Source organism: Meriones unguiculatus, assembly GCF_030254825.1.
Source record: "Meriones unguiculatus strain TT.TT164.6M chromosome X unlocalized genomic scaffold, Bangor_MerUng_6.1 ChrX_unordered_Scaffold_30, whole genome shotgun sequence".
NCBI lineage: Eukaryota > Metazoa > Chordata > Mammalia > Rodentia > Muridae > Meriones > Meriones unguiculatus.
The window spans coordinates 11,497,088-11,517,518 of NW_026843706.1; the positions used below are offsets into that span (position 1 = coordinate 11,497,088).

Sequence of the window (20,431 nt, forward strand, 5' to 3'; positions counted from 1 at the left end):
ACAAATTAAAATTTTCAGTGTATTATCTTGCTGAGGGTTTTCCCCTTAACCAATTTCAAAGTATATTTTTATAGGATATTTAATGCTGTTTTCTTGGTGATTTCCTCCTCATCTGAAGTAATTCCACTGATCAGGAACAGCAAGAAGAATTAATAATGCTTCTCTCCTATTATTCTCTCTTAATTTGTTTTATTATAAGAAAGTATCTATCCCATTTCATATATTCAATGGAAGAGTTATGTGTAATGGTCCATATACTTGAGATATTTTCACTCAGTGCACATAAATCCTATTATTTGTGAATCCTATTATTCCTATTTCATAAGTCAGGTAACTAAGATTTAGAGAGAATAATTAATTTACATAATGTCATGAATGTGGTAAGTCAGAGGCATAATATTTCTATATTAATTCATTGTATTCCTTAGTTGTGGCCCTAGACATCAATGTTTTATTGTCTTCCCTGTGTAGAAAACATTTCCATAAACTTAAAAGAAAACTGTATCCTTTTATCTTTCGTTTTATTTTTTAAGTTATTTTGGTTTCTTGTTTTTCTTACTTTTTATATAGTTATAGCTTTTTTAAAATTCTTTCAGCCAGGTGTGGTGGTGCATGCCTGTAATTCTGGGAGGCAGAGGCAGGAATATCTTTGTGAGTTCAAGGCCAGCCTGATCTACAAAGCAAGTCCAGGACAGCGAGGGCTCTATTACACAGAGAAACCCTGTCTTAAAATACCACAAAATTGTTTTTCTTTCACCTATAACTTCCCTACTGCAAGTTTCCCTTCCCCTAGGCACCCCTCCCCCCATATCAACCATTTCCACTCCACCCCATCCCTGCTCTGCCTTTCCTCAGAAAAGAGTAGGCCTCCTAGGGACATCAACCAAACATGGCATAAAAAGCTACAATAACAACAGGCACATACTATTACATCAAGGCTGGGCAAGGTAGCCAAATAGGGTCCCACAAACAGGCAAAAGACTCGAGCACAGCCCTTTCTTCCATTGTTAGGAGTCCCACAAGAACATGAAGCTACTAAGCCATAACATATGTCAGACCCTACAGCCTCCCTGATCTTTGCAAGCCCCCATGAGGCCCAGGCTGATGATTCTGTGGACCAGAAGACCGTATAGTCAATGTTTTTTTCTCATGAGAACATCCTAATACTGTCATCAAGGGTTTTTGTTAATTGGTTTGGATTTGTTGTCTGTTTTATTTTGTTTTGTTTTTTAAGGTTTTTGTTCCTGTTTTGTTTTGTTGTCTTTTGGAGACAGGGTCTTGCTGTGTAGCCCCTGTGCCTGGAGCTTACTGTGCATCTCAGCCTGGCCTGAATTTAAACTCATCATCCTTCTGCCTCAGTCTCCCAGGTGTTAAGTTTAGAGTCATGATATTTTATTTACTGGTTGGTTGGGTTGTATTTTCAGACAAGGTCTTATGTAACTCAGCCTGTCCTTGGACTTGCTATTTTAGGATAATAATTATGGGATTACAAACATGCACTACCATGATGACTTCTTTATTCTTTTTATCATTTATTTACTTTTATTTTTATGTATATGAGTGCTCCATTTGCATGTACACCTGCATGCCAGAAGAGGATATTAGAGGGTGTAGATGGTTGTGAGCCACCATGTGGTTGCAGAGAATTCAACTCAGAACCACTGGAAGAGCAGACAGGGCTCTTAACTTCTGAGCCATCTCTCTATCCTGACTTTTTTTATTTTTGACTTAGGTGAATAAGTTTTTTTTTTACAAATAATAAAATATCTAATAGTTCTAAAATATATGCTATTGTAATTCAGCAGGGCCAGCCACCCTCATGTGAAAGGATTACCTTATTGGAATGAAACTTTGTTTAGAAGAGGTTATATGAAAATTCATTGTAAGCTGTGGTGACCTCAGGTTATGAAGGAGCACTTGAGTCAACATAAGTGTGAAAACATTTTCTTTGAATCAGGGTTCCAGCAACAGAATCGGGAAAACTAGGCTGTCTTTTTCCCTTTTCCTCCTCTGCCAGGAACACTAATGCCAGTAAATCAGATGCTATCTCTATGTCCAATACCTAGCACAGTACGTAGTACATAATAGGGACCCAGTAAAATAGCTTTCATTTCCCCCTTTTGCTACTCTCTCTCTTTACCATTGGCAGCTAAGTCTATAAATTATTAATTAAAATCAGGTAGCAATTGTTTTAGTACCTACATAGTGACTGTAGGTTGTAGGAGGGAAACAGCAAATCATAGATTGTGATCTCACAATTCTTACCCCAAGGGGATATAACACAAATATCCAGTTAATGGTATACAAACTAGAGTTTACATGGCATAAGAAACATTCAAATAAAGTTATGGGCTTTCATAATGAGGCCAGGAAAAAAATCACAAATGATTATATAAATGGGTTCAGCATGTAGCTCATTGGTAGAGTAGTTGACTTGCTCCAGCACTATTAAAAATCCATTATGCTAGTAGTGAGACGTTTTACAGAATGGGCAGTACTGGAGAATGCAGGGGACACTTAACAAGGATACAGATAGTAAGATTTAGTATAGAAAATGGAGAGAACATTGGGGTAGGAAAATGGTAGAAAATAAGACAACATGAGCCCAGTGGTTCTGGCCTGTATCCCAGGCACTTGGGAGACAGTCTAGTCTAAATGATAAATGCCACATCAGCCTGAGGTACTCAGCATAAAAAAAAAAAAAGCTATGGGCGTGGGTGGTATTTAGAAGAACAATGTAGTGTAGATACATGTATGGGAGTAACTGTCATCCTGGCAGGAAGGAGGAAGAAACACAGGACTTAGTATAACCTTAAGGACTTAGTATAACCTTAAGGCATACATCCAGTGACATATCCTCCAGCTAGGCCCCACCTCCCATAGCATCCATAACCTTCCAGAATAGCACAAGATGTTCAAATCATGAGCCAGCGAGGGGTATTTCATTCACACCATAACAACCATACTGTAAAGCTGTAAATTACAAGTCAGGATGTTTTTTGTTTGTTTGTTTGTTTCTTTCTTTTTTTTTCTTTTTTCCTTGATAAAGAATTGGTAACCTCTGAACATTTACAAGATATGTTTAGGTGTGACTGGATTTGTCAGTTAATATAATGACAATCTTGGGTCACAGCTAGGAGAAGCTAGACCTGTAGTATAATAAGCCACTATATCCTAATACTGCAGAGTCAGAAAATGAGGACAGAAAGAGATATAGAGATACATAGGACACTGCAGAGAGGCAAGGGAGAACAATTAGAAGTGAGGTCTAGACCCAGGGACAGACAATTAGGATTATTCAAAGTAAGGAACGGGTCCAATAGAAGAATTTGTGTTTGGACCTTGTTTGTGGTACATGTAGTACTCACACAAGGAAATGTGAAATAAGTTAAGTATAAATTGTTTTATGTAAGTGTTTTGCCTACATGTATGTCTGTGCAATATTTGTGTGCCTAGAACACATGGAAGTCGACAAACAGCATCAGATAACCCGGAACTGGAGTTGAAGATGGTTGTGAGGTACTATGTGGATGCTGGGAATCGAACCTAAGGCCTCTGCAAGAGTAACAAGTTCTCTTACCTCTGTGCCACCTCTCCAGCCCTTGTTTGCATTTTAAAAGCATAAAATTGTCAGGTATATTGTAACATGCCTTTAATCCTAGCACTCTAGAGGCAGAGGCAGGCAGATCTAGCATTGAAGTAAGACTTGTGGGGCAGGAATTCCAAGCTTAGGCAGTGTCTTAGGGTTGCTATTGTTGTGAAGAGACACCAACACCATGGAAACTTTTTTTTTTTTGTTTCTCTGTGTAGCCTTGGCTGTCCAAGACTAACTTTTTATACTATGCTGGCACATAGTATATGCTGTTCACAGAGATCTGCCTCTGCCTCCCTAAATGCTGTGATTACGGATGTGCGCCACTGCACCTGACTCCATGGCAATTCTTAATAAGGAAAATATTTAATTGGGTCTGGCTTACAATTTCTGGGGTTTAGACTATTATATATTGTCATGATGGGAAACATGGCAACACATAGGCAGACGTGGTGCTGGAGAAGGAGCTGAGAGTTCTACATCTGTATTTGCAGGAAAAGAGAATGAGCCACTGGGCCTGTTTTGAGCTTCTGAAACTTCAAAGCCCACCCCCAGGTGACACACTTCCTCCAGAAGGCTACACCTCCCAATAGTGCCACTCCCTATGACCAAGCATTGGAACACATGAGTCTGTGGGTGCCGTTCCTATTCAAACCACCACAGGCAGAGTCAACTGTGTCTGTGGTTGTAGCAGTATTGTTATCCCTGCTCACTTTAAAACTGTTTCTCTATGACCTTTACTAGTTCAGTTGGGGTTATTAACTAATCTTCCATACACAAATCAAAAGTATGTATTATGTTAAAGAGTGAGACTTGTGGCACAGTCCAAAGCTTATAGTGATAAGACTGCCACAAAGTTCAGTTCATCCATATCAACCACATTGAGTTCTGATTTTATCTTACCACTGGAATACATTACCCTGTAGAGAGAATGAGATCAGTAACCCTTAAATAGCTTTTCCTTGTATGTCATTTTTTTGTCCTAGCTATTCTTTCTACTATTCCATGCTCAGCTTTTCATCCTTCCAGAACATTGTGGTGTTTCTCAGTCCATAGTTATTATTAGTGATAGAGCTAAGCCGGCCAACTATATTTTTGAAGAGCCATTAGTTGTGATGCTTCACCCTGTGGAAATCAGGGGTAACTTAAATGCAACTAGGTGTAGAATTTGATATAATTCAGTTGTATTTTATAAATACGCCATTAGCCTATGACTGACCAAATGCTAAATCCTTTATCTGCGTTTTTTCCATCGATTGCTACCAAAATATTTCCTTCTAGACTGATTTTTTTTAAAAAAAAGTACTCTTAAAGAGTATTTAGTGTACAATGTTTGTTAGTTTTCAATAGTTTTAAAAACCTTCATAAAATGACTTTTATTGTATTAAGTAAAATGTCAGTTTTGATTATTTAAAAAACTAAGATTTTGCTATTTGCTTTTAATAAAATTGTCATGCTATTCATTTTTCCACCTATAGGTATGGAACAGGGTGTTTCTTACTGTGTAACACAGGCCATAAGGTTGGTTTTTCTTTTGAGTTCAGATTGATGAAAGTCTTCTTTTCAGTCATATATATAATGCTTGAATATAATTCATTATTAATGTGATTTGGGAGCCTTCATCTTTTACTTAATCGTGGTTTAACTTGGTTCAATAGAAGTGATGAAAATCAAAAAAATTTGAGTGATTTTAGTAAGAGGCCTTCTATGCTTTTTTAATTTCATATGTGTTCATTTGCTTGTGTTAATGGAAATAGATGTAGTATCATCAGATTATTAGCAAAAATCTAATTTGAAACAAGGAATAATGTTTTAGCAGTCTGAGTGGGTTTTTATTAATCACTAAGACTTTTAATAATAATTATTTTATTGATTGAGTTATTATGAATAAACATGCTTTATTTTAACTTTAAAGAAATGTCCTCACATGGAATCCAGGTGTCCTAGTACACACCTTTAATCCCAGCACTTGGGAGGCAGAAGTGGGCAGATCTCTGTGAGTTCAAGACTTACCAGGACTACACAGTAAAACTTTGTCTTAAAAACTGAAAAGGCTTTATACTTGCCTTTAAATTTTTCTACCCTAAAATCTTTGTTTTTCTTTTCTACAGTGTGTATTTTCTGAACATGGCCTTTTGACCACTGTGGCTTATAAACTTGGCAGAGACAAACCTGTGTATTATGCATTGGAAGTAAGTTCTTTTCAGTCAGTATAGATGATATGACACAATTAATAAAGATTACCATGCATTCTGGGGGAAGAGGCATTATTTTGAGACAGGATATTGTCACGTATCCCTGGCAGGTGAAGAACTCTTTTTTGTCTCCTCAAATTGACCTTGAGCATATGGCAATTTTTCTTCTTCTGCAATTACTTGAGCAACACAGCTGAGGAAATTACAATGCTTTCTAACATCTTTAAGATGTTAATATTTTAATACCTAGGACTTAAATATTCTACTTTTTTGTCCTTTGATTGGGTAAAAAGAACCTTGGACTAAACTAGGCTCCCATGAGACAAGATTATACCATCTCAGTTGTTGGTACCAACTAAATTTGTCAACTTGGGGATATTATTTACTTGCTGTGCATCTAAAATTTTCTATCCTTTAAGTTTAATAATGGGATTAGCTGGCTCTAGTGCTTCTATCAGCTTAAAAATTTAGTAACTAAAATGACCCAGTATTTCATAGTGAATCATTGAGCACAGAAAGGCAGAGAAACTCTTCTTCACTTGTGTTTCTATTAGTATTGTGGACATGGGAAACAAAGATATGTGATTTGTCCCATTCATCCTGGGAAACATCTGTTTCAGATATCTTTGCACATTGTGATCGGTCTATGTTTGTAGGGCATGATAGGTTTGTACAAGAGACACTAAAGGAATTGATGTAAAGATCGGTGATAGAGTAATTTGCTTCAAGGTACCAGCTGACTCCTAGGTTCAGGCTCCAGCATCACAAATAAATAAATAAATAACCAAAGAACAAACATTGGTTTAGTGTCACAGAAGCATATTTTGCTTCGAAATATTTTGCTTGTAAAATCAGACACAGTCAGTTTTGGATCTTTTTTAATGTACTATTAGAGATTGGCTACAGGGTCTCATGTGCTCTAGGAAGTGTCTATCACTGGGCTACATTCCTAACTGTATATAATTAACTTTGGAAGAACTACCTGATGCCTTATTGGGACTCATTTCTTAGACCGCCCAATGATAGTTTAGTCAAGGGCTTAGACTTCTAGTCGTAATTAAAACATTTTCTCAGCTGCCAAGCTATAGCATGATGAGCTTCAGCTTTCTACCTCTTTCCATTAAACACTGCAATCTCTCTTCCCAAACTAGGCTTCCTTCTTCATAGCACTCATAGTTGAGCCCAGGGCCTTGAACCTGCTAGGCATGTGCCCTATGACTGAACTATATCCACAACAATGTCAACCCCTTTTCTTTACACACAAGCATCTGTATATTAAAGCTTTCTTAACACTTTAAAATGCCATGAGCCCCTTTTCTCCTTTATTCTCTGCTTTGGAGAACCTTTAGGATAGCTGCTAACATAAAAACAGGGTGGGAGAATATGTTTTGGGGGCTACCAGAATTGTAGCAGCAGCTGTGGTAGTATTAATATGCTTTGTTTGACCTTGGGTGAGAAAGAGAATTTCAGTAATTTTAAACCTAGAAAAGGCCTTCAAAAGGCAGGCGTCACATAGTCTCAGTATGAAATCTTTCTCATCTTTTCAATAATAGCCTCCCTCCCAACTTCCGTTTCAAGATAGAATTCCAAGCTTGTTTTACTTTGTTTGTCTGTTTGTTAATTTGAGACAGGGTAGTGTGTATCTGAAGCAGGCCTCAAATTTGCTATGTAGCTAAGGATGAGTAATTCCTGTTCCTCCTGTCTTTTCATCCTGAATGATGGGATTATAGAAATGTGCCACCACACCCAGTTTTAAACTGTTACTTAGTAACATCCATAGCAATGGGCCTAGGTATGTCATCTGTTATGTCTCTAAATGCTAGGTGGGAGCTTTCAGTTTGTCCTCATCCAGTTTAAACGGCCTGAATGCCCTGGTATCTATCACTCATATGCTTGGTAGTTTGATCTCCCATTCCAAATCACCAGTCTTCCTAGAGAGAAAAAGGATATCCTTTATGCAGTGTGTACTCAGCAGTATGTTTTATGCCTTTCTCACTGTAAGCATTCTTCTGTTCATCTGGCCTGAAAACTTATTTAATTTAGTCTAATAGCTTCTTTTTATTGTTGGTTCTTAGATCATGCTAAAATATCCTCTTTCTCAAACCAGGCCTGCTTCATTGTGGATTTGTACAAAATGTGCCAGTTATTCTAATCTAGGGCTACTCTGCCATTGTCTAAAGTACTTTTCATTTGCCATAATATGCATTCACATACCCCTCATAAAAACCAATTTTTAAAAACATTAGTAGGTAGGATTCCTACCCCCTTTCTATCTTAAACAGTTCACAAACATTTTTAAACATTTCAAGAGATCAAAACAAACTAAAAGAGAAGAATAATGCTAGATTCATAAAACTTTGTAAATTTGTTAACTGAAACTATAGCTGCCTCTCTTCACCCATTTTGTCCCCTGACCCCTTTTGTTGTTGTGTTGTTATTTTTGATGTGCCAGTACAGCCTAGAAAGCCCTCTTGTTTCTTAGATGTGAGCCTCTATGGCCAGTTCTTTGAGTTTTTCTTCATTCTCTTGCTGAATTGAGAGTAATACAGGTTCATTTTTTTCAGTTTAGTGATTTTTTCTTTTATCTTTTAAAAATATGATTTAACTTAATAGTTTTCTAAATATATATATAAGTGTTTAGTATTTTTAATCTCCCAACCATGATGGGGGCCTCAGATATTTTATTTCTATGTAGGCTCTACCAGCAATGTTAAATTTTGCTGTTGAAAGTTTTCATTTCTTCTTTTTTCCTTCAACATACAATAATTAGTACTTTCTTTGCAGTTGACAATAAATAATATCAACTGAGTCATTTCTGTATTTGGTATCACTGTTTTGAGGCTTCCTCTCTCTGTGCATCCCAACCTGGCCTTTAGTGTACTTGTCTCAGCCTGCTAAATACTGGCATTGTGTGTATTTGCCACCACACCCATCCTCAGTATCATTTCTTTGGTCTTGTGCCTTTTATGTCTCCAGTCTCATTTTTTGTTTTTTGTTCTCATATCTAGTTGATTTTCTTTCCTTTTTCCCTTACTTCACAATTTTGTGTTTGTTTGAGAAAGGGCCTCACTCTGTAGTCCCAGCTGGACTCAAACTTCCTACTTAAGCCTCCCAAATCCTTGGATTATAAGGTGTGCCACTATGTCTGGATTTGTTGTTGTTGATGTTTCTAATGGAAGTCATGCCCTAATTTATTTCTTCAAATATTTTTAGCACTAATTTTTAAGGTCTTTGTCATACTGAAATGAATTCTATTCCAGATGGTAAGTTTTGTGGGTGAATTTTTAATTATGGATTTCTTCATGAATTTAACATTTTTTTATTAGCAGTCTCATCTTCCATTAATTCATACCCTTAGTTAGATGCCTGGTGCTTATTTTTCCATACTCCTACACAAGCAGAACTCTCCTTAAGCCTCTGGCTTCAAGCATTGAGCCTGGTTGTAGTTCTTGTCTTGTACAAAGCATTTTGGACGTATTTCCTCTAGAAGAAACAGTTTCTGGCAAGCACCCTACTTCTTGACATAGACAGAGAAATAAATCAGAAGGCACCATGCTTGCAACTGCATTCTTACTATGCTGCACGTTTCCAGTCTTGTACACATGAATGTTACTCTGTACTTAAGTCATTGTGTGCTGCTTTGCATTTCTTTATTTTCTCTGTTATCCTCTGTGTTGAAAACAAAGAGCATTACATTGTCTTCATTGCCTAGAGAATCATTTTTCTGTTTCTCTCAGTCTACTGGCAGGTGATTGATTCTAGGCTTAATAGTTTTAAATCTGTGAGTTCTCATGTCATCTTGTATGAAAAGCAACCAGGGCCCATGGTCTTTATGTTATTCTGAAGCTGTATAGTCTCTGTACATGGCCATACCACCCTGAACATGCCCAATCTCGTCTGAAGCTGTAGTCTTATATCAAGCTATTTTAATTTGCCCTGCCATTTCTGTTTCTCTATAGTGGAAGAAAATAGAACAAAGTAGGGCAGTTATGTGGTCTGTCTGCCCTCTGTCATCTGTCAGTAGGACACTATCTTCCTGAAGCCAGGCTTTCCTTTTCCTTGTTCCGCTTCTTTTTCTAAGTATTGTTTCATAAAACAAGCCTCGTTTGGGGGGCCAGTAATATGATCATGAACTTGACCTAACTTAAGAGCTTGAGACTTACCTGTTCTGTATTTTATTAGGAAATAGACCTTTTTTCCCATTTATGTGGGGTTGGGGAGTCAGTGGATAGCTTGTGGGAGTACTTGCTGACCCTCATCATAGGATTTCAGAGGCCAGACTTCTATTCATTTTGTCCATCCTTTTATCCTCACTGTGTGTTAAAGAGTATAAACAATACTAAATTCTATGTTAAGCTGTATTTGTATCCTTTTAAATATAAGCATTAGAGACTTCTTTATATTCTTCCAATAGCTTCCTTAACTATCTCTTTGTCGACCTTAGCATTAATGTGATTTATGATTGCCGTGTTAATACTATTTTTAGAGATTTTCATCCTTGTGCAAGATTGTTCATTTTAGGGGGAAGCTTCTGAGTAGCCACTTCTTTGATATATAGCAATGTTGAATGACATAAAATAACATTCATTTATCACCTCTCAGTGCTGGGTACTCTATTTGACATCTCAATAGGTGTGGGCTAAGGCTATGGGCTTATCTGGCATTCCATCTGCTTTCAAGCTAATAAAGGCTTTTTGGCAGGATCTAGTTCCTCTCATACAAAGGGATTCAATTTCTTTCTAGCAGTCAGGTGGAGACACTCTCGGCTTCCAGAGGCCACATGTAGCTCCTTGCTTCTCAACGTGTCCCTCAGCTTCCTCAAAGATTAAGGGGGAAGGAGAGTGCCCAGCAAGACAAGAACAGTGCTCTTATGTCACATAATCACACTCATATCTTTGCATAATCCTGACACCTTTGATTAAAAGCAAGTCATTGGTTCTATTGTACCAAGGAATCATAAAGTAGCGTGAACGTTAGGAATTATGAAAGCTACAACAATTAAGAATATGAATGTATGCCATTAATGGACTTTTATAAAGTACATTCTTGTGGGGAAGAATGTAGCTCAATTGTAAAGGCGCTGTCTTTGCAAGCATGAGGACTGCAGTTTGATCCTCAGAATCCATGTGAAAAACAATTGAGCACTGTCATTTGTTTTTGGCCAAGACAAGTGGATTTGTAGGGCTCGCTGGCTAGCAATCCCAGCCTAATGTGAGCCCCAGACCTCAGTGACAGGGTCTTTCCACAAAAAAACATTGAGAATAGTTTTTGAAGAAAGAGCCTATTCCTACATTCACATGTGTGCGTACACACACAGACACACACACACACACACACACACACACACACACACACGCACGCACGCACACACTCACACACAGACACACACATACACACACACACACACACACACAGAGAGAGAGAGAGAGAGAGAGAGAGAGAGAGAGAGAGAGAAACATAGAGAAAGGGTACATGTTTAGTTTTTAAAAAATGCCTTCATCTTGTTTTGTAATCATTTTACTTAATTTCCAAAGGAGCTTGTCAGTGTTAAGGCAAATATATTATTTTGCTTATAAATGTTTTTGAGGGAATTATAAACAATTTTTTAGACAGGGTTTCTCTGTGTAGCCTTGGCAGTCCTGGACTCTTTGTAGACCAGGCTGGCCTTGAACTTACATCAGTTTGCCTGCTTCTGCCTCCCAGAGGGCCAGGATTAAAGGTGTGTGCCCCCATGGCCCCCTATCTCCTGTCTCTGAATTCAGAGGCCTACACACTTTTTTAAAGATTTATTTTAATGAATTTATTTATTTTTTATTCATGTCCATCTATGTTTGTCTGTGTGAGTGTCTGCAGATGCTCAAAGAGGCCAGAAGTGGGGTCAGATCACTTGGAGCTAGAGTTGCAGGTAGTTGTGAGCCACCTGATGTGGGTGCTTCATGGATCCTTGAAGAGGAGCAAGTGCTCTTAAGCCACCAACCATCTCTCTAACCCCTACATACTTTTCTTTTCCATTAAGAGGCTTATTTCATTTTTATTAAATTTCATTAATTCCTTAAAATTAAAATTCCTTAAACCACACTGTTTAAGGAATTTTAATTATATCCAGATACCAAACTTATACTCTTGCTTCAGATACCCATTTTAGCTACCTTTTACTGTTGTTTATTCACTGTATTTCTTTAATTAGAACAAAACTGTCCTTATCTCCTGCAAACCAAATCTTTACATACTGAGTGGCTGTGAGTGCGCATGTCACAGTGCAAGTGTGGAAATCAGAGGACAACTTTGAGGAGCCAGTTCTCTCCAGTCTGGTTTCTGGAGGTTGTCTCAGACTTGGTAGCCAGTGTGTTTACCTGCTGAGTAATATTGTGGACCCTGTGACTTTGCAGTTTTTAAAGCATTCGCTTGAATTGAGATTATGCTTTGTAGTTGTCACCTTGTAATCAAAACCTTGGTTTTGCCTCTACTAAAACCATGTTACTTTTTCCTTTAGTTCTTTTTGTTGTTTTCGTTTGTTTGTTTGTTTTTCAACAACATCTTATGTACCTCAAATTAGCTCCAAACACCCTATGGAGCTGAGGATGATTGTATAGCTTCCACTTTCCAAGTACTGGGATTATAGGCTTGTGCCACAGTCCTCATCTGCTTCCTTTTTATTATTTAATATGTTTATCTATCTGTCTATTTAAGAGATTCATGGGATGGCATATAGAGATCAGAGAAGAGTTTTGTTTTGTTTCTGTTTTTCTTTTTGAGACAGGGTTTCTCTGTGTAGCCCTGGCTGTCTTGGAACTCATTCTACAGACCAGGCTAGTCTTCTCTCCTGAGTGCTGTGATTAAAGGTGTGCACCACCACTGCCTGGCAGAGGACAGCTTTTAAAACTCCATTCCTCCTCCTGCCATGTGCTTAACAGGCTCAGTGGCAAGCTCCTTTACCTTCTGAGCCATCTCGTTGACTCCAGAAAGTGGTCCTCTGACTCCACACTTACACTGTAGCAGAGGTGTGTGAACACACACAATAATAATAACAGTGATTATTTTTATAATTTAAATATATATTAAATTTTAAACACAGTACAAAAAAGAACTCAATGATTTTAATATTGATTACATATTTAAAATTACATTAATATGTTACTATATAAGGAAAAACTGTGAGGGTTTTTTTGGTTTGTTTGGTTTTTGGTTTGTTGCTTTGGTTGGTTTTTTGAGACAGGGTTTCTCTGTATAGCTTTGGCTATTCATGGTTTGTAGACCAGGCTGGCCTCGAATTCATAGAGATCTACCTGCCTCTTCCTCCTTGAGTGCTGAGATTAAAGGTGTGCTCCACCACTGCCCAACCAACAACATGCTATTCTTTGTAGGGATATATATAGTGACTTATGCTAGAAACTGGTGTGGTATATCAATATATTCTCTGACTCACTTGCATTTGGCACCTGACAGTAAGAAGGGATAATTTAGTTGGTTGATTTGTTTTGTTTGTTTTACTTTTTAATTATTTTTATAGATATGAGTATTCTGCCTGATTTCATGTCTGCAGTGCCCAAGAAGGCCAGAAGAGGAAGTTGGGTTACCTGGGACTGGGGTTCAGATGGTTGTGGTTGTGAGCTGCCATCTGATCTGGTTGCTGGGACTTGAACCTGGGTTCTCTGGAATAACACCCTCCAGTACTTAGCCTCTGAGTCATTTCTCCAGCCCTTATTTTATTTGCTGTTGCATTTTTGTTGTTGTTGTTTTTGGTTTTGTTTTTAAATTTAAGGAAGGATTTCATGTAGCTTAAGCAGGCCTCTAACTCACTAAGTGACCCAGGATGGCCTTGCACTCCTGATCCTTCTCTCTCTATCTCCCAAGTGCTAGAATTACAGATGTGTGACATTATTGCCAGTAAGATAATTTTAAATTCATTTAATTTCCCTTGAGACAGGTTTCTACACTTAATATCATCTCACATTTGGTGTAGAATAGAAGTATTTTTATGAATGACATCTCAAAGCAATAAATTAGAATCGTAAATTGTTCTTTTGATACATATTCTGCCTTTATGATCTGTTTGTTTTTCTGTGTTTTTGTAGGATTTGGGATTGAACCCAGGACCTTAAACATGTCAGACAAGCTCTCTGCCAGAGAGCTAAACTACTACTAACCCTTGCTCTAGTATATTTTTAATTGCTTTATTGAGGAATTATAGTCCAGTTTATAGTTCATACAGTAAAACTTCTATTTAAACTTTTTTTATTTCTTCTTTGTGATGCTGTGAATGGAAACTAGGGCCTTGTGTATGGTAGGCAAATTACTCTACCAAGCAAACTACAATTCTAGCCCCAAATATACCTTTGTCATGTGTTCAAGTCTGTGGTTTTTAATACAGTCATAGATTTTTGCAAACAACAGTACAACTTCAGAATGTTTCATAAACCTAAAGAAAAAAACCCCATTACAGCTCTGTCCCATGCCATGACACCCTGACCCATTCAGACCTAAGCAGCTGTTAATCTTCTTCCTTTCTTTATGGATTTACTGGTCTTAGACATTCCATCTACATGTAATCATAGTATATGCTACTGAGAATTAAGGATTAATTAAGCTAGTGTTTATGTTTAGTAAGAACCTTGACATGTAGTCTCATAGTAAGAGTTATGGCAGTTTGTTTAGCTCAGTATTGTAATAGTAACCATCGTTCTGTAGGTTAAAAATGCAGCTCAGAAAGCTTATATAATTTATCAGAGATCATATGGCAATTAAGTAATAAAACTGGGATTCATATGACTAAAATTTTATGTTTTAACCCTTATTTCTTCCTCCCAATCCCCTGGAGATTGACTGGGTATAGGTAGGATAGCAGGGACCTAATCCACTGCCTTATCCATGTGACATATGGTTGATTTCAAAGAATAATCACTTGTGTCTTTGCTAGGTTTTTGTTTGATTTTTTAAATAAAACATTTAAATATTTAGTGTGGTTCATTGCATTATCTTTGTGGATGATGTAATATTTTTAAATAGATAACACTATGCCTAAGTAGCTTACCAAATTATACAGAGATCAAACTGCTCAAAAGATGGATGTCCACCTACTAAGATAGGTTTAAGGGAGTGCTGCAGAGTTTGCTTTTTCCTTTACCGTATGGTCTACATAAAATTGTTTGTTAGAAGTCATGGTTTTTCATATTTGTAGAGATCCCCAAATTGAATGTTTTCCACGTATTAGTATCATACACGGGCAATACACGTTCTAGTGGCAACATATCTTTGATTTCTTTTCCCCTGTAGGGTTCTGTAGCTATAGCTGGTGCTGTAATCCGCTGGCTAAGAGACAACCTTGGAATTATCCAGTCCTCTGAGGAAATTGGTGAGTATGTTTCAGTAAAGAGTTAAAATGTCTAAAGAAAGCCAGGCAGTATGATGCAGGCCTTTGATCCCAATACTCAGAAGGCAGAAGTTTGATCTCTGAATTCCAGGTCAGCCTAGTCTACATTGCAAGTTCCAGGCTAGCCACAGTTACATAGTGAGTCTCAGTTTCAAGAGGAAAATCTCTAAAGAATAAAAAGTTAATATTTTGTCCCTGCAATCTATATTTACTTTGCCACCAACTTGAACTATGAATGATGTACACCTGTCATGTAAATTTGATTTTTCCAGAAAGACTTTTATGAAGATCTCATAATTTGTAGTATTAATAAACTGGTAAAATGAGGGCATAAAAATTACCCATGTGTAAAATTAAACACCAGTAAGTGCCTGGAATCTGCAGGTAAAGTAGTGTAATTAACATTTATCTGATAAAAAAGAGCTTTAACGTCTGAATTACAATGAGCATTAAAACTCTAGTATCTATAAATTAAGTATTAATATGGCTGTATTCAGTCTGTGGGTAATTGGTCTGAACTCAGGTATTAACATTTTCCTCTACTTTGTTTAACTTTGCCTAAAGCTAAGACTATCAGAAATGCATTTCTGGTTAGGCAGGGGAGAGGCCACCTCGTTTCCTAATCAAGAAATATAAAAATTACAGGAATAGGGCTGGGAAGATTGTTCAGCAGGTTAAATGTTTGCAACGCAAACACAAGGATCTGAGTTTTATCCCCAGAATGTACATTCAAACAAACAAACAACAACAAAACCCAAATGTAGTGGCTTCAATGTATAACCCCAAGGCTGGGAAGTTGCAGACAAGTCGATCCTTGGGGCTGGCTAGCTCATTAGGTTAGTCCTTATGCATGTTCTATGCCAGTGAGGGACATTGTCTTCATGAACAAGATAAATATCTCCAGAGGAACAACCCCCAGGGCTAACCTCTGGCCCTTACATGCATGCACACCCTCACCATGTACACACATACAACACACATGGAAATGAACTAAAATATATAAAGGAAGTGAATCCAGGTCCTTGATTTCTAGAGCTCAGTTTAATTTATGGGGCCGTTCAGTGTAGGGGAAATGTTCTTGTTGCTTTTAGCATTCTACTCTAATTAGTAATATTTTGCTACAAATGAACCAGAAGTGAAAAATCCTGATCTAAATTTTAAAGTATATTTAACAAAGCAAAATATTGGTTTGATTTTTTTCTTTCTCTTTTTTAATACTAGAAAAACTTGCTAAAGAAGTAGGTACTTCTTATGGCTGCTACTTTGTTCCAGCATTTTCAGGGTTATATGCACCTTATTGGGAGCCCAGCGCAAGAGGGTATGTATTCTATAGTTACAAGTAATTTACTACATATTTTTAAACAACCAGAAAAGAGGATATTGAATGTTCCGATTTCGAAAATAAAATAAATGCATGAGGTGACAGACATGCCTCACTGCACATTATATACATATCTCTAACATCACGCAGCACTTCATTAGTATATATAAACATTAAGCATTAATTGAAAATTAAATGATGATAAAAGACATAACAGTAGAAGGGAGGCTAATTGGGAAAAGAAGGGATTATCAGGAGTGAGAATAATGGACTGAATATGTTCAAAGCATTATGTAGACATAAAATGTCATAATGAATAGCATTAGATTTAACTAATATATGCAAATAAAAATTAAGAACAGTAATGGAAGGGGAATAGCACTGACAATATTGTTTATGTTGGGGGGATCCTGTGAATTTACTAAATTAGTTAATATTTTTTCTGTCTTTTATCTGCACATTGTAGACCAACACTGTCATATAAATGAATATGATTTGGTTTTCTGTTAATCATCTGTTCTGTTAGACCACAAATACTATAGATATAATGATATGAACTATAAGGACATTCTGCACTATTCAATGAATATATCCAGTTTTCTTTTCTGCCTACATTTTTGTCTGTTGAATTCACTGTTTATATATTTGGGACATACGATCAGTGGTTTAATCTTTGGACTGGGGTGTGGCTTAGTGGAAGAACACTCATTTAAGTAAGCGTCTCTATGCCTATAGATTATTGAAGCTCCCAGTCTTTATCAGAGAAAAGGCCCACAGTTAGCCAAACTGCAGAAAGGAAGTGTCAGTAAAGTGGTCAGTTATAAATGGGATATATACACTACCTTCTTAAAGAGTGAGTATAAGAGAGAGGACAAAAAACTGTAAGAGCCAGGGATTGGCAGGGGAAAAAAAAAATCAATGACCTATTTATACCATTCTAGTCTGAAAATCTTTGTGTGTATTTTTAGGATCATCTGTGGACTTACTCAGTTCACCAATAAATGTCATATCGCTTTTGCTGCATTAGAAGCTGTTTGTTTCCAAACTCGAGAGGTAATGAATATAGGTCCATTTTTCTTGTGTTTGATCTGTTTTTTATTACTCTTAAATTAAATATTAACTATATGTTTATGCCTAAAATTTATCAAATATCTAAGATGTTCCCAATTGAAAAATGTAGTCTGCATAAACATTATTGTAAATGTAAGTGTGCCATCTCTCTTCTGCCAACTATCATTATCTTGTAAGTGCCTTTATCACCAACCACTGGACAATTTATGCGGGAGAGAATACTCGGTAGTAGAGTAATACATAGAGTAGTAAATATTAGGCAGAGGAAAGACCACAAATGTTAGGCATCAGGACAGGAAATGAAGATGCAAAATAGAATTTTGTAACTTCCAGAAAAGATTGATTACAACCAGATCAAGGAGGGCTTACAAGAACAGAATAAAATGTCTCAATGTCATTCTTCAGGGTTTGAGAAATACTTTCAGTTTTGTGTGTGAAGGGTTGCCATTTTTAGACATGTTGCTGTGAAGTAGTTTCATAATGCTAATTGCATTGGTTTCTTTAAGATTTTGGATGCCATGAACCGCGACTGTGGAATCCCCCTCAGTCATTTGCAGGTAGATGGAGGAATGACAAGCAATAAAATTCTTATGCAGCTCCAAGCAGACATTCTGTATATTCCAGTAGGTTAGTAACCGTTTACTCCTTTAAACCCAGAAGTAATACTGCTGGCTTGGGAAAAACTGACGTTCAGGCATACATAACTACAAAATTGTTGACTTAGTTCTTTCTTCTCAGTGAAACCCTCCATGCCTGAAACAACTGCTCTAGGAGCTGCCATGGCAGCTGGGGCAGCAGAGGGGGTTGGTGTTTGGAGTCTCGAACCTGAGGATTTGTCAGCTGTCACAATGGAACGGTTTGAACCTCAGATCAACGCTGAAGGTATAGTTAAAGAAAAAAAATTTAAACAATGAAAATGAGTAACCAAACTTTGGGCAGAGTGCAGAGAATCTTATGAAAGAAAGGGGAGATAGAAAGACATGAAGGAGACAGGAGCTCCACAAGAAAGTAACAGAACCAAAAAATCTGGGCACAGGGTTTTTTTCTGAGATTGATACTCCAAAGACCATGCATGAAGATAACCTAGAACCCCTGCTCAAATGGAGCCCATGGCAGCTCAGTATCCAAGTAACACACTAGTAAAAGGAACAGGGACTGTCTCTGACATGAATCCAGTGGCTAATTCTTTGACCACCCCCCTCAAGGGAAAGCAGCCTTATCAGGACACAGAGAAAGACAATGCAGCCAGTCCCAGTTTCAATGAAACCTGATAGGGTATGGTCAGAGGGAAGTGGAGGAGGACCTCCCCTATCAGTGGACTTGGAGAGGGGGATGGGAGGAGATGAGGGAGAGAAGGTGGGATTGGGAGGGAATGATGGAAGCAGCTACAGCTAGGATACAAAGTGAATAAATTGTAATTAATATAAAAAAGAATAAGTAAAAATAATTTAAATTTTTAAATGATTTGTTATGTTTTAGAGCAAAATAATTTGGCTGCTAAACATATTGGTTTTTGCTCAGCAAGAATGAATGAGGGAAATGGGTCCCATCTATACTGTTCAGGAGAATAACACTGCCACTTTTTCAATTACAGCTTGTCAGCCTAGGGAGTTTGTTTGTTTGTTTGTTTGTTTGTTTGTTTGTTTGTTTGTAAAAGTAACTTTTATTTGTCTGATATAGTTGTTATCTCTGAGGCTTACTGCCTCTGTCCACTAACCTGGGCCTAGTCCTGGAAGCTTTTAGCCTCCGTACAATCTAGAATATTTTCACTCTTTCTTCTTTCTGAACTCTGGCTGGCTGGTTCAACTCAGCTGTTCTGGCTCAAACTCCTCTCCAAGCTGACTGATTCAATCTGGCTTCTCTCAGTTCCTCACTGAATAGTTCTACTTGGCCTGAAACTAACTCTAGCAATCTGTTTTAATTTGGCTCCTTCTCATTCTCTGGCTCTTTCTGTCTTTACCTGTGTCTAGCTTCTTCTCTTTTCAACCTGTCTCTGTAAACTGTCCTGATAAAACTGCTTCTGAACTGCCATGACTTCAACTTGACTGCACTGTCTCTCTACTCAATGGCTCAACCGAACTGACTGAACAGAACTGACTAGAATTCAGATCTGCATGCCTCTGTCTCCTGAGTGCTGGGATTAAAGGCTTGTACCACCATACCTGGATCTAAGCTTTTCTTTACTTGCTCTATACCAGGCTGGCCCCGAACTCAGAGATCTGTTTGCTTCTGTCTCCTGGGATTAAAGGTGTGTCTGTATTCCAGCTGGATCACAGGGACCTAAAACATCTTTGGATGTGATCTCTTGCCAGGGCAGCCAGCCTACATTTCTTTGTTTTAAATGAAAAAGAGAAGCCAGACAGTGTGTCCACTCACCTTTAATTCCAGTACTCAGGAAACAGAGGCAGGCAGATTTTTGTGTGTGTGTGAGTTTGAGGCCAGATTTGTCTACACAGCAAGTTCTAGGCAAGTCAGGCATACACAATGAAACACTGTCTCAGAAAAAAAAAAGCATAAAGTGAGAATGGGGATATACTCACTTAAGTAGTCCGATGCAGTATTCTGCATCTATTCTGGGGCAGCATCATTGCTCATTTTTATGTACTTTTTAAAATTTTTTTCACCTTTAAAATCCCCACCGTAAGATGTTGGTGAAGAGGCAGTTATGATTTGAATCTTGTGAGCAATCATTATTTGCTGATTCCTTCAACTGGACCAAAATGAATTCTGTTTTTTTCCACAGGATACTTTACCTCTCTCCCTATGTCACTCCCAGCACTCACCAAAAGAGAAAACAAATCAAACAGGATTTTCCTTTGGAATCAACCTGTTTCCTAAGCAGATAGCCTGTCCTCCAATCTCCCCTAGGCATTAAACTTTCC

At 37.6% G+C, this 20,431-nt stretch overlaps 1 protein-coding gene across 9 annotated transcripts in view; it reads left to right on the plus strand.

Annotated features, from left to right (window-relative positions):
• Positions 1 to 20,431, plus strand: part of Gk (glycerol kinase) — a 78,444-nt gene that overhangs the window by 49,188 nt on the left and 8,825 nt on the right. For 8 of the 9 annotated variants that reach the window (XM_060376697.1, XM_060376694.1, XM_060376698.1 and 5 more), the window contains 7 exons: positions 5,071 to 5,113; positions 5,704 to 5,784; positions 15,061 to 15,139; positions 16,379 to 16,475; positions 17,447 to 17,531; positions 18,056 to 18,176; positions 18,288 to 18,431. In XM_060376697.1, coding sequence (XP_060232680.1) covers positions 5,071 to 5,113; positions 5,704 to 5,784; positions 15,061 to 15,139; positions 16,379 to 16,475; positions 17,447 to 17,531; positions 18,056 to 18,176; positions 18,288 to 18,431 — 650 coding nt within the window. The remainder of the gene's footprint in view (positions 1 to 5,070; positions 5,114 to 5,703; positions 5,785 to 15,060; positions 15,140 to 16,378; positions 16,476 to 17,446; positions 17,532 to 18,055; positions 18,177 to 18,287; positions 18,432 to 20,431) is intronic. The other variant, XM_060376693.1, reaches the window with a different exon arrangement.